The sequence below is a fragment of the Labrus mixtus genome, chromosome 15, assembly GCF_963584025.1.
Source record: "Labrus mixtus chromosome 15, fLabMix1.1, whole genome shotgun sequence".
In the NCBI taxonomy this organism is placed as follows: Eukaryota; Metazoa; Chordata; class Actinopteri; order Labriformes; family Labridae; genus Labrus; species Labrus mixtus.
Window position 1 is genome coordinate 20858934 of NC_083626.1, and position 13409 is coordinate 20872342.

Here is a 13409-nt window from a genome sequence, read left to right on the forward strand (position 1 = left end):
CCCCTCCAATCTATCGCTTGCGATTTTTGTGGTTATCCTTCTTGAATAACTTTAAGACACCCCTGGGTCCGCACCTGTGTCCCACTTTGCCGTTTTCCTGACACTTCCAGGCTTCAGAGACAATTGTGGCCAGCTCATGAACATGAAATTAAATAACATCTCCACCCTGTCATCATCAGAGCTCCAAAACATTGAAGGATTTTGAGCTTACATTTCATTAATCAAAGGACATAAAAAAGACATTACAAAAGAAAAGAAGATTCCTTCTCAACTTCTCCTAATCACATAGTTCACACAGTCTGTGTTCCTTTGGGATGTTTTTGAATCTGCCGACTTCAAGAGTGAGAGAAAGGATTCCTGTTCTCAGCTTAGCAAACAAAGATCTCTGACTTCTTGATAAGTTTGCTTTAACATGGGATTCAGTAACATAATTGTGCTTAATTTGAACAAAAGTCTGAAATGTTGGTTTTAACGAGATATATGGACATCAGGCAGGCTTGTTCTGTTGAGGTATTTAAAGCAAAGTTAAAGACCCATCTGTTTACTGTTGTGTATGAGTCATAATTTCTCTATATGTTTTTCCTGAGAATCTAAGTGTGTTTTTAATTGTTTTTAGTTTTTGAAATGTTTTTTTATACTGTATTGCTTTGTACAGCACTTTGATTTAAAGTGATTTATAAATAAATGTATTATTATTATTACATTTCACTTAGAAGAAACTTTTATCCAAAGCGACGTACATCAGAGAGTAAGTACAACACAATTATTATTATTATTCAAAACTGTTGTAGGCAATGCATTTAGAAATAGATGGTAATTTAAATGGTAAAGGTAATTTAATGATTTGGTCTGATAGGTTTTCTCTCCATTTACATTTCCAGTGTATGTCTTGGCTGGAACAACTTAACATCCATATCAAACAGCTAAGTCTTGCTTTAAAATCCGTACTTAATCATGCATGTTTCATTGTGCCTGCTGTGTTAAAATTATAATAATGTGTAATTAAAAAAACGTGCTGTTTCAATGTTCTATTATATCATAAGAACTGGTTTAATATAAAATTTCTGAGTAATCTCTTCTGTCATTTACTGTGCCTTTCCAATAGTCATGAATATATTTGTGACTCTTCTGTGTTGATAAATCTTTTTCTGTAGGTTTGGACTGCAGTTCAAGAAAATTTATTTTTCTGTCTAGAGTGGTTGTTTTAGGTATAGTAATAAAAAAACAACACAGAAAAAATGTCAAACAGTGCATGAATCTTGTATTATACTTTTTTAATTTTTTTAATTATTGACGTGATTCATAAAAATTCTGTAAAATATATGTCGATGTAGATGTACACCATATAGATATGCAATATGAAACGTCTGAGTAGCATATTGCCAAATGCACTGACTGCATATAAATAGAAAAAAAGAAGACACCCATTAACTAGAGTATGAAACAACAATGGTGAAATGTTCCAACAGATATATAATTAGGGAAGGCTTGTCAAAATAAATAATTGCAGTGAAAAGATAGAGAATATACACACCTAACTGCTTGAGATACACACACATTATCCAGTCTGTGTGTCTGAATAAATTATGATGAATAAAACAATATATTTCGAAAGACATGAATGGAAGAGCATGATCACTCTTTAAGCATACACAGTTTAAAAATGATGCAATAGTACATGTAAGTAAGTTCTGAAAAATTCAATGTCATTACAAGATTTGTTTGGTTGTGGAAAAAAAAGGAGACAAAATAGATTGAATAGTTTAAAAATGTGTTGTAAAGTACAGATCCTCGAAGCCTTGACAAAAGGCATGGATTACCAATGTTAAGGATTTTAAGTTGTGGTTGTTGTAGGGGGAGCTGTGGTTGTTGTAGGGGGAGCTGTGGTTGTTGTAGGGGGAGATGTGGTTGTTGGGGGAGATGTGGTTGTTGTAAGGGGAGTTGCAGTTGTAGGGGCAGCTTCGGTTGTTGTAGGGGGAGTTGTGGTTGTTGTAGCGGCAGATGTGGTTGTAGTAGTAGGGGCAGACGTGGTTGTTGTAGGGGCAGATGTGGTTGTTGTAGCTGCAGCTGTGGTTGTAGTAGTAGGGGAAGACGTGGTTGTTGTAGCTGCAGCTGTGGTTTTTGTTGGGGCAGCTGTGGTTGTTGTAGGGGCAGCTGTTGTAGTTGGGGAAGCTGTGGTTGTTGTAGGGACAGCTGTTGTAGTAGGGGCAGACGTGGTTGTTGTTGGGGCAGCTGTGGTTGTAGTGGGGGCAGCTGTGGTTGTTTTTGGGGCAGCTGTGGTTGTTGTTGGGGCAGCTGTGGTTGTGGTTAGGGCAGCTGTGGTTGTTGTTAGGGCAGCTGTAGTTGTAGGAGGGGCAGCTGTGGTTGTTGTAGGGGCAGCTGTGGTTGTTGTAGCGGCAGCTGTGGTTGTTGTTGGGGCAGCTGTGGTTGTTGTACTAGGGGCAGATGTGGTTGTTGTTGGGGCAGCTGTGGTTGTTGGGGCAGATGTGGTTGTTGTAGCGGCAGCTGTGTTTTTTGTTGGGGCAGCTGTGGTTGTTGTGGCGGCAGCTGTGGTTGTTGTAGCGGCAGCTGTTGTAGTAGGGGCAGATGTGGTTGTTGTTGGGGCAGCTGTGGTTGTTGTTGGGGCAGCTGTGGTTGTAGTAGGGACAGCTGTGGTTGTTGTTGTGGCAGCTGTGGTTGTAGTAGGGGCAGCTGTTGTAGTAGGGTCAGATGTGGTTGTTGTGGCAGCTGTGGTTGTAGTAGGGGCAGCTGTGGTTGTTGTTGTGGCAGCTGTGGTTGTAGTAGGGGCAGCTGTTGTAGTTGGGGCAGCTGTGGTTGTTGTAGCGGCAGATGTTGTTGTAGTAGGGGCAGATGTGGTTGTTGTTGGGGCAGCTGTGGTTGTTGGGGCAGCTGTGGTTGTTGTAGGGGCAGATGTGGTTGTTGTAGCGGCAGCTGTGGTTGTAGTAGGGGCAGCTGTTGTTGTAGGGGTAGCTGTGGTTGTTGTAGCTGCAGCTGTGGTTGTTGTTGGGGCAGCTGTGGTTGTTGTTGGGGCAGCTGTGGTTGTAGTAGGGGCAGATGTGGTTGTTGTAGCGGCAGCTGTGGTTTTTGTTGGGGCAGCTGTGGTTGTTGTAGGGGCAGCCGTTGTAGTTGGGGAAGCTGTGGTTGTTGTAGGGACAGCTGTTGTAGTTGGGGAAGCTGTGGTTGTTGTAGGGACAGCTGTGGTTGTTGTTGGGGCAGCTGTGGTTGTAGTAGGGGCAGATGTGGTTGTTGTAGCGGCAGCTGTGGTTTTTGTTGGGGCAGCTGTGGTTGTTGTAGGGGCAGCTGTTGTAGTTGGGGAAGCTGTGGTTGTTGTAGGGACAGCTGTTGTAGTTGGGGAAGCTGTGGTTGTTGTAGGGACAGCTGTGGTTGTTTTTGGGGCAGCTGTGGTTGTTTTTGGGGCAGCTGTGGTTGTTGTTGGGGCAGCTGTGGTTGTGGTTAGGGCAGCTGTGGTTGTAGGAGGGACAGCTGTGGTTGTTGTTGGGGCAGCTGTAGTTGTAGGAGGGACAGCTGTGGTTGTTGTAGGGGCAGCTGTGGTTGTTGTTGGGGCAGCTGTGGTTGTTGTACTAGGGGCAGATGTGGTTGTTGTTGGGGCAGCTGTGGTTGTTGGGGCAGCTGTGGTTGTTGTAGGGGCAGATGTGGTTGTTGTAGCAGCAGCTGTGGTTTTTGTTGGGGCAGCTGTGGTTGTTGTAGGGGCAGCTGTTGTAGTTGGGGAAGCTGTGGTTGTTGTAGGGACAGCTGTTGTAGTTGGGGAAGGTGTGGTTGTTGTAGGGACAGCTGTGTTTGTTGTTGGGGCAGCTGTGGTTGTAGTAGGGGCAGATGTGGTTGTTGTGGCTGCAGCTGTGGTTTTTGTTGGGGCAGCTGTGGTTGTTGTAGGGGCAGCTGTTGTAGTTGGGGAAGCTGTGGTTGTTGTAGGGACAGCTGTTGTAGTAGGGGCAGACGTGGTTGTTGTTGGGGCAGCTGTGGTTGTTTTTGGGGCAGCTGTGGTTGTTGGGGAAGCTGTGGTTGTGGTTATGGCAGCTGTGGTTGTTGTTGGGGCAGCTGTAGTTGTAGGAGGGGCAGCTGTGGTTGTTGTAGGGACAGATGTGGTTGTTGTAGCAGCAGCTGTGGTTGTTGTTGGGGCAGCTGTTGTAGTAGGGGCAGATGTGGTTGTTGTGGCAGCTGTGGTTGTAGTAGGGGCAGCTGTGGTTGTTGTTGTGGCACCTGTGGTTGTAGTAGAGGCAGCTGTTGTAGTTGGGGCAGCTGTGGTTGTTGTAGCGGCAGATGTTGTTGTAGTCGGGGCAGATGTGGTTGTTGTTGGGGCAGCTGTGGTTGTTGGGGCAGCTGTGGTTGTAGGAGGGGCAGATGTGGTTGTTGTAGCGGTAGCTGTTGTAGTTGTGGCAGCTGTTGTTGTAGGGGCAGCTGTGGTTGTTGTAGCTGCAGCTGTGGTTGTTGTTGGGGCAGCTGTGGTTGTTGTTGGGGCAGCTGTGGTTGTAGTAGGGGCAGATGTGGTTGTTGTAGCGGCAGCTGTGGTTTTTGTTGGGGCAGCTGTGGTTGTTGTAGGGGCAGCTGTTGTAGTTGGGGAAGCTGTGGTTGTTGTAGGGACAGCTGTTGTAGTTGGGGAAGCTGTGGTTGTTGTAGGGACAGCTGTGGTTGTTGTTGGGGCAGCTGTGGTTGTAGTAGGGGCAGATGTGGTTGTTATTGGGGCAGCTGTGGTTGTTGGGGCAGATGTGGTTGTTGTAGCGGCAGCTGTGTTTTTTGTTGGGGCAGCTGTGGTTGTTGTAGCGGCAGCTGTGGTTGTTGTAGCGGCAGCTGTTGTAGTAGGGGCAGATGTGGTTGTTGTTGGGGCAGCTGTGGTTGTTGGGGCAGCTGTGGTTGTTGTTGGGGCAGCTGTGGTTGTAGTAGGGACAGCTGTGGTTGTTGTTGTGGCAGCTGTGGTTGTAGTAGGGGCAGCTGTTGTAGTAGGGTCAGATGTGGTTGTTGTGGCAGCTGTGGTTGTAGTAGGGGCAGCTGTGGTTGTTGTTGTGGCAGCTGTGGTTGTTGTTGTGGCAGCTGTGGTTGTAGTAGGGGCAGCTGTTGTAGTTGGGGCAGCTGTGGTTGTTGTAGCGGCAGATGTTGTTGTAGTAGGGGCAGATGTGGTTGTTGTTGGGGCAGCTGTGGTTGTTGGGGCAGCTGTGGTTGTTGTAGGGGCAGATGTGGTTGTTGTAGCGGCAGCTGTGGTTGTAGTAGGGGCAGCTGTTGTTGTAGGGGTAGCTGTGGTTGTTGTAGCTGCAGCTGTGGTTGTTGTTGGGTCAGCTGTGGTTGTAGTAGGGGCAGATGTGGTTGTTGTAGCGGCAGCTGTGGTTTTTGTTGGGGCAGCTGTGGTTGTTGTAGGGGCAGCCGTTGTAGTTGGGGAAGCTGTGGTTGTTGTAGGGACAGCTGTTGTAGTTGGGGAAGCTGTGGTTGTTGTAGGGACAGCTGTGGTTGTTGTTGGGGCAGCTGTGGTTGTAGTAGGGGCAGATGTGGTTGTTGTAGCGGCAGCTGTGGTTTTTGTTGGGGCAGCTGTGGTTGTTGTAGGGGCAGCTGTTGTAGTTGGGGAAGCTGTGGTTGTTGTAGGGGCAGCTGTTGTAGTTGGGGAAGCTGTGGTTGTTATAGGGACAGCTGTGGTTGTTTTTGGGGCAGCTGTGGTTGTTGTTGGGGCAGCTGTGGTTGTGGTTAGGGCAGCTGTGGTTGTAGGAGGGACAGCTGTGGTTGTTGTTGGGGCAGCTGTAGTTGTAGGAGGGACAGCTGTGGTTGTTGTAGGGGCAGCTGTGGTTGTTGTTGGGGCAGCTGTGGTTGTTGTACTAGGGGCAGATGTGGTTGTTGTTGGGGCAGCTGTGGTTGTTGGGGCAGCTGTGGTTGTTGTAGGGGCAGATGTGGTTGTTGTAGCGGCAGCTGTGGTTTTTGTTGGGGCAGCTGTGGTTGTTGTAGGGGCAGCTGTTGTAGTTGGGGAAGCTGTGGTTGTTGTAGGGACAGCTGTTGTAGTTGGGGAAGGTGTGGTTGTTGTAGGGACAGCTGTGTTTGTTGTTGGGGCAGCTGTGGTTGTAGTAGGGTCAGATGTGGTTGTTGTGGCAGCTGTGGTTGTAGTAGGGGCAGCTGTGGTTGTTGTTGTGGCACCTGTGGTTGTAGTAGAGGCAGCTGTTTTAGTTGGGGCAGCTGTGGTTGTTGTAGCGGCAGATGTTGTAGTAGGGGCAGATGTGGTTGTTGTTGGGGCAGCTGTGGTTGTAGTAGGGGCAGATGTGGTTGTTGTAGCGGTAGCTGTTGTAGTTGTGGCAGCTGTTGTTGTAGGGGCAGCTGTGGTTGTTGTAGCTGCAGCTGTGGTTGTTGTTGGGGCAGCTGTGGTTGTTGTTGGGGCAGCTGTGGTTGTAGTAGGGGCAGATGTGGTTGTTGTAGCGGCAGCTGTGGTTTTTGTTGGGGCAGCTGTGGTTGTTGTAGGGGCAGCTGTTGTAGTTGGGGAAGCTGTTGTAGTTGGGGAAGCTGTGGTTGTTGTAGGGACAGCTGTGGTTGTTGTTGGGGCAGCTGTGGTTGTAGTAGGGGCAGATGTGGTTGTTGTAGCGGCAGCTGTGTTTTTTGTTGGGGCATATGTGGTTGTTGTAGGGGCAGCTGTTGTAGTTGGGGAAGCTGTGGTTGTTGTAGGGACAGCTGTTGTAGTTGGGGAAGCTGTGGTTGTTGTAGGGACAGCTGTGGTTGTAGTGGGGGCAGCTGTGGTTGTTTTTGGGGCAGCTGTGGTTGTTGTTGGGGCAGCTGTGGTTGTGGTTAGGGCAGCTGTGGTTGTTGTTGGGGCAGCTGTAGTTGTAGGAGGGGCAGCTGTGGTTGTTGTAGGGGCAGCTGTGGTTGTTGTAGCGGCAGCTGTGGTTGTTGGGGCAGCTGTGGTTGTTGTACTAGGGGCAGATGTGGTTGTTGTTGGGGCAGCTGTGGTTGTTGGGGCAGCTGTGGTTGTTGTAGGGGCAGATGTGGTTGTTGTAGCGGCAGCTGTGGTTTTTGTTGGGGCAGCTGTGGTTGTTGTAGGGGCAGCTGTGGTTGTTGTAGCGGCAGCTATGTTTTTTGTTGGGGCAGCTGTGGTTGTTGTAGCGGCAGCTGTTGTAGTAGGGGCAGATGTGGTTGTTGTTGGGGCAGATGTGGTTGTTGTTGGGGCAGCTGTGGTTGTTGGGGCAGCTGTGGTTGTAGTAGGGGCAGATGTGGTTGTTGTAGCGGCAGCTGTGGTTGTTGTTGGGGCAGCTGTGGTTGTAGCGGCAGCTGTTGTAGTTGTGGCAGCTGTGATTGTAGTAGGGACAGCTGTGGTTGTCGGAGGGGCAGCTGTTGTGGCAGCTGTGGTTGTAGTAGGGGCATCTGTGATTGTTGTTGGGGCAGATGTTGTAGTAGGGGCAGATGTGGTTGTTGTTGAGGCAGCTGTGGTTGTTGTCGAGGCAGCTGTGGTTGTTGTAGCGGCAGCTGTTGTAGTAGGGGCAGCTGTTGTTGTGGCAGCTGTGGTTGTAGTAGGGGCAGCTGTGGTTGTTGTTGTGGCACCTGTGGTTGTAGTAGAGGCAGCTGTTTTAGTTGGGGCAGCTGTGGTTGTTGTAGCGGCAGATGTTGTAGTAGGGGCAGATGTGGTTGTTGGGGCAGCTGTGGTTGTTGGGGCAGCTGTGGTTGTAGTAGGGGCAGATGTGGTTGTTGTAGCGGTAGCTGTTGTAGTTGTGGCAGCTGTTGTTGTAGGGGCAGCTGTGGTTGTTGTAGCTGCAGCTGTGGTTGTTGTTGGGGCAGCTGTGGTTGTTGTTGGGGCAGCTGTGGTTGTAGTAGGGGCAGATGTGGTTGTTGTAGCGGCAGCTGTGGTTTTTGTTGGGGCAGCTGTGGTTGTTGTAGGGGCAGCTGTTGTAGTTGGGGAAGCTGTTGTAGTTGGGGAAGCTGTGGTTGTTGTAGGGACAGCTGTGGTTGTTGTTGGGGCAGCTGTGGTTGTAGTAGGGGCAGATGTGGTTGTTGTAGCGGCAGCTGTGTTTTTTGTTGGGGCATATGTGGTTGTTGTAGGGGCAGCTGTTGTAGTTGGGGAAGCTGTGGTTGTTGTAGGGACAGCTGTTGTAGTTGGGGAAGCTGTGGTTGTTGTAGGGACAGCTGTGGTTGTAGTGGGGGCAGCTGTGGTTGTTTTTGGGGCAGCTGTGGTTGTTGTTGGGGCAGCTGTGGTTGTGGTTAGGGCAGCTGTGGTTGTTGTTGGGGCAGCTGTAGTTGTAGGAGGGGCAGCTGTGGTTGTTGTAGGGGCAGCTGTGGTTGTTGTAGCGGCAGCTGTGGTTGTTGGGGCAGCTGTGGTTGTTGTACTAGGGGCAGATGTGGTTGTTGTTGGGGCAGCTGTGGTTGTTGGGGCAGCTGTGGTTGTTGTAGGGGCAGATGTGGTTGTTGTAGCGGCAGCTGTGGTTTTTGTTGGGGCAGCTGTGGTTGTTGTAGGGGCAGCTGTGGTTGTTGTAGCGGCAGCTATGTTTTTTGTTGGGGCAGCTGTGGTTGTTGTAGCGGCAGCTGTTGTAGTAGGGGCAGATGTGGTTGTTGTTGGGGCAGATGTGGTTGTTGTTGGGGCAGCTGTGGTTGTTGGGGCAGCTGTGGTTGTAGTAGGGGCAGATGTGGTTGTTGTAGCGGCAGCTGTGGTTGTTGTTGGGGCAGCTGTGGTTGTAGCGGCAGCTGTTGTAGTTGTGGCAGCTGTGATTGTAGTAGGGACAGCTGTGGTTGTCGGAGGGGCAGCTGTTGTGGCAGCTGTGGTTGTAGTAGGGGCATCTGTGATTGTTGTTGGGGCAGATGTTGTAGTAGGGGCAGATGTGGTTGTTGTTGAGGCAGCTGTGGTTGTTGTCGAGGCAGCTGTGGTTGTTGTAGCGGCAGCTGTTGTAGTAGGGGCAGCTGTTGTTGTGGCAGCTGTGGTTGTAGTAGGGGCAGCTGTGGTTGTTGTTGGGGCAGCTGTGGTTGTTGTTGGGGCAGCTGTGGTTGTAGTATGGGCAGATGTGGTTGTTGTAGCGGCAGCTGTGGTTTTTGTTGCGGCAGATGTTGTTGTAGTAGGGGCAGATGTGGTTGTTGTTGGGGCAGCTGTGGTTGTTGGGGCAGCTGTGGTTGTTGTAGGGGCAGCTGTGGTTGTAGTAGGGGCAGCTGTTGTAGTTGGGGCAGCTGTGGTTGTAGTAGCGGCAAATGTTGTTGTAGTAGGCGCAGATGTGGTTGTTGTTGGGGCAGCTGTGGTTGTTGGGGCAGCTGTGGTTGTAGTAGGGGCAGATGTGGTTGTTGTGGCAGCTGTGCTTGTAGTAGGGGCAGCTGTTGTAGTAGGAGCAGATGTGGATGTTGTGGCAGCTGTGGTTGTAGTAGGTGCAGCTGTGGTTGTTGTTGTGGCAGATGTTGTTGTAGTAGGGGCAGCTGTGGTTGTTGTTGAGGCAGCTGTGGTTGTTGGCGGGGCAGCTGTGGTTGTTGTAGCGGCAGCTGTTGTAGTAGGGGCAGCTGTTGTTGTTGCAACTGTGGTCGTAGTAGGGGCAGCTGTTGTTGTTGGGGCAGCTGTGGTTGTAGTGGGGGCAGCTGTGGTTGTTTTTGGGGCAGCTGTGGTTGTTGTGGGGGCAGCTGTTGTAGTTGAGGAAGCTGTGGTTGTTGTAGGGACAGCTGTTGTAGTTGGGGAAGGTGTGGTTGTTGTAGGGACAGCTGTGGTTGTTGTTGGGGCAGCTGTGGTTGTAGTAGGGGCAGATGTGGTTGTTGTAGCTGCAGCTGTGGTTTTTGTTGGGGCAGCTGTGGTTGTTGTAGGGGCAGCTGTTGTAGTTGGGGAAGCTGTGGTTGTTTTAGGGACAGCTTTTGTAGTAGGGGCAGACGTGGTTGTTGTTGGGGCAGCTGTGGTTGTTTTTGGGGCAGCTGTGGTTGTTGTTGGGGAAGCTGTGGTTGTGGTTATGGCAGCTGTGGTTGTTGTTGGGGCAGCTGTAGTTGTAGGAAGGGCAGCTGTGGTTGTTGTTGGGGCAGCTGTGGTTGTTGTACTAGGGGCAGATGTGGTTGTTTGGGCAGCTGTGGTTGTTGTAGCGGCAGCTGTTGTAGTAGGGGCAGCTGTTGTTGTTGCAACTGTGGTCGTAGTAGGGGCAGCTGTTGTTGTTGGGGCAGCTGTGGTTGTAGTGGGGGCAGCTGTGGTTGTTTTTGGGGCAGCTGTGGTTGTTGTTGGGGCAGCTGTGGTTGTGGTTAGGGCAGCTGTGGTTGTTGGGGCAGCTGTAGTTGTAGGAGGGGCAGCTGTGGTTGTTGTAGGGGCAGCTGTGGTTGTTGTTGGGGCAGCTGTGGTTGTTGTTGGGGCAGCTGTGGTTGTTGTACTAGGGGCAGATATGGTTTTTGTTGGGGCAGCTGTGGTTGTTGTAGGGGCAGCTGTTGTAGTTGAGGAAGCTGTGGTTGTTGTAGGGACAGCTGTTGTAGTTGGGGAAGGTGTGGTTGTTGTAGGGACAGCTGTGGTTGTTGTTGGGGCAGCTGTGGTTGTAGTAGGGGCAGATGTGGTTGTTGTAGCTGCAGCTGTGGTTTTTGTTGGGGCAGCTGTGGTTGTTGTAGGGGCAGCTGTTGTTGTTGGGGCAGCTGTGGTTGTTTTTGGGGCAGCTGTGGTTGTTGTTGGGGAAGCTGTGGTTGTGGTTATGGCAGCTGTGGTTGTTGTTGGGGCAGCTGTAGTTGTAGGAGGGGCAGCTGTGGTTGTTGTTGGGGCAGCTGTGGTTGTTGTACTAGGGGCAGATGTGGTTGTTTGGGCAGCTGTGGTTGTTGTAGGGGCAGATGTGGTTGTTGTAGCGGCAGCTGTGTTTTTTGTTGGGGTAGCTGTTGTTGTAGCGGCAGCTGTTGTAGTAGGGGCAGATGTGGTTGTTGTTGGGGCAGCTGTGATTGTTGGGGCAGCTGTGGTTGTAGTAGGGGCAGATGTGGTTGTTGTGGCAGCTGTGGTTGTAGTAGGGGCAGCTGTTGTAGTAGGAGCAGATGTGGTTGTTGTGGCAGCTGTGGTTGTAGTAGGGGCAGCTGTGGTTGTTGTTGTGGCAGCTGTGGTTGTAGTAGGGGCAGCTGTTGTAGTTGGGGCAGCTGTGGTTGTTGTAGCGGCAGATGTTGTTGTAGTAGGGGCAGCTGTGGTTGTTGTTGAGGCAGCTGTGGTTGTTGTAGCGGCAGCTGTGGTTGTTGTAGCGGCAGCTGTTGTAGTAGGGGCAGCTGTTGTTGCAACTGTGGTCGTAGTAGGGACAGCTGTTGTTGTTGGGGCAGCTGTGGTTGTAGTGGGGGCAGCTGTGGTTGTTTTTGGGGCAGCTGTGGTTGTTGTTGGGGCAGCTGTGGTTGTGGTTAGGGCAGCTGTGGTTGTTGGGGCAGCTGTAGTTGTAGGAGGGGCAGCTGTGGTTGTTGTAGGGGCAGCTGTGGTTGTTGTAGCGGCAGCTGTGGTTGTAGTTGGGGCAGCTGTGGTTGTTGTACTAGGGGCAGATGTGGTTGTTGTTGGGGCAGCTCTGGTTGTTGGGGCAGCTGTGGTTGTTGTAGGGGCAACTGTGGTTGTTGTAGCGGCAGCTGTGGTTTTTGTTGGGGCAGCTGTGGTTGTTGTAGGGGCAGCTGTTGTAGTTGGGGAAGGTGTGGTTGTTGTAGGGACAGTTGTGGTTGTTGTTGGGGCAGCTGTGGTTCTAGTAGGGGCAGATGTGGTTGTTGTAGCTGCAGCTGTGGTTTTTGTTGGGGCAGCTGTGGTTGTTGTAGGGGCAGCTGTTGTAGTTGGGGAAGCTTTGGTTGTGTTAGGGACAGCTGTTGTAGTAGGGGCAGACGTGGTTGTTGTTGGGGCAGCTGTGGTTGTTTTTGGGGCAGCTGTGGTTGTTGTTGGGGAAGCTGTGGTTGTGGTTATGGCTGCTGTGGTTGTTGGGGCAGCTGTAGTTGTAGGAGGGGCAGCTGTGGTTGTTGTTGGGGCAGCTGTGGTTATTGTACTAGGGGCAGATGTGGTTGTTGTTGGGGCAGCTGTGGTTGTTGGGGCAGCTGTGGTTGTTGTTGGGGCAGCTGTGGTTGTTGGGGCAGCTGTGGTTGTTGTAGGGGCAGATGTGGTTGTTGTAGCGGCAGCTGTGTTTTTTGTTGGGGCAGCTGTGGTTGTTGTAGCGGCAGCTGTTGTAGTAGGGGCAGATGTGGTTGTTGTTGGGGCAGATGTGGTTGTTGTTGGGGCAGCTGTGGTTGTTGGGGCAGCTGTGGTTGTAGTAGGGGCAGATGTGGTTGTTGTAGCGGCAGCTGTGGTTGTTGTTGGGGCAGCTGTGGTTGTTGTAGCGGCAGCTGTTGTTGTAGTTGTGGCAGCTGTGATTGTAGTAGGGACAGCTGTGGTTGTCGGAGGGGCAGCTGTTGTTGTGGCAGCTGTGGTTGTAGTAGGGGCATCTGTGGTTGTTGTTGGGGCAGATGTTGTTGTAGTAGGGGCAGATGTGGTTGTTGTTGAGGCAGCTGTGGTTGTTGTCGGGGCAGCTGTGGTTGTTGTAGCGGCAGCTGTTGTGGCAGCTGTGGTTGTAGTAGGGGCAGCTGTAGTTGTTGTAGCTGCAGCTGTGGTTGTTGTTGGGGCAGCTGTGGTTGTTGTTGGGGCAGCTGTGGTTCTAGTCGGGGCAGATGTGGTTGTTGTAGCGGCAGCTGTGGTTTTTGTTGGGGCAGCTGTTATTGTTGTAGGGGCAGCTGTTGTAGTAGGGGCAGATGTGGTTGTTGTGGCAGCTGTGGTTGTAGTAGGGGCAGCTGTGGTTGTTGTTGTGGCAGCTGTGGTTGTAGTAGGGGCAGCTGTTGTAGTTGGGGCAGCTGTGGTTGTAGTAGCGGCAGCTGTTGTAGTAGGGGCAGATGTGGTTGTTGTTGGGGCAGCTGTGGTTGTTGGGGCAGCTGTGGTTGTAGTAGGGGCAGATGTGGTTGTTGTTGTGGCAGCTGTGGTTGTAGTAGGGGCAGCTGTTGTAGTAGGAGCAGATGTGGTTGTTGTGGCAGCTGTGGTTGTAGTAGGGGCAGCTGTGGTTGTTGTTGGGTTAGCTGTGGTTGTAGTAGGGGTAGCTGTGGTTGTTGTTGCGGCAGCTGTGGTTGTTGTGGGGGCAGCTGTGGTTGTAGTTGGGGCAGCTGTGGTTGTAGTTGGGGCAGCTGTGGTTGTTGTTGGGGCAGCTGTTGGAGTTGGGGCAGCTGTGGTTGTTGTAGGGGCAGCTGTGGTTGTTGTTGGGGCGGCTGTGGTTGTTGTAGCGGCAGCTGTTGCAGTAGGGGCAGCTGTGGTTGTTGTAGCTGCAGCTGTTTTTGTTGTTGGGTTAGCTGTGGTTGTAGTAGGGGCATCTGTGGTTGTTGTTGCGGCAGCTGTGGTTGTTGTGGGGGCAGTTGTGGTTGTAGTTGGGGCAGCTGTGGTTGTTGTTGGGGCAGCTGTTGGAGTTGGGGCAGCTGTGGTTGTTGTAGCGGCAGATGTTGTTGTAGTAGGGCCAGATGTGGTTGTTGTGGCAGCTGTGGTTGTAGAAGGG

General features: G+C 51.3%; 2 protein-coding genes across 2 annotated transcripts in view; both read right to left on the minus strand.

Annotated features, from left to right (window-relative positions):
- Positions 1 to 2656: 2656 nt before the first annotated feature.
- Positions 2657 to 5149, minus strand: LOC132989566 (mucin-5AC-like; the record flags this gene model as incomplete). Its single annotated transcript, XM_061057261.1, has 2 exons — positions 2657 to 3328; positions 4583 to 5149. Coding segments are annotated over 2 exons (1239 nt in total), but the record flags the coding sequence as incomplete, so codon positions are not given.
- A 5137-nt stretch (positions 5150 to 10286) lies between these two features.
- The window catches only part of LOC132989567 (mucin-5AC-like), a gene marked incomplete at its 5' end in the record, with an annotated part of 55301 nt that continues 52178 nt past the window's right edge, over positions 10287 to 13409 (minus strand). The window contains 2 exons of the mRNA XM_061057262.1: positions 10287 to 10317; positions 10596 to 10885. Of these exons, the coding sequence (XP_060913245.1) occupies positions 10287 to 10317; positions 10596 to 10885 (321 nt within the window). The remainder of the gene's footprint in view (positions 10318 to 10595; positions 10886 to 13409) is intronic.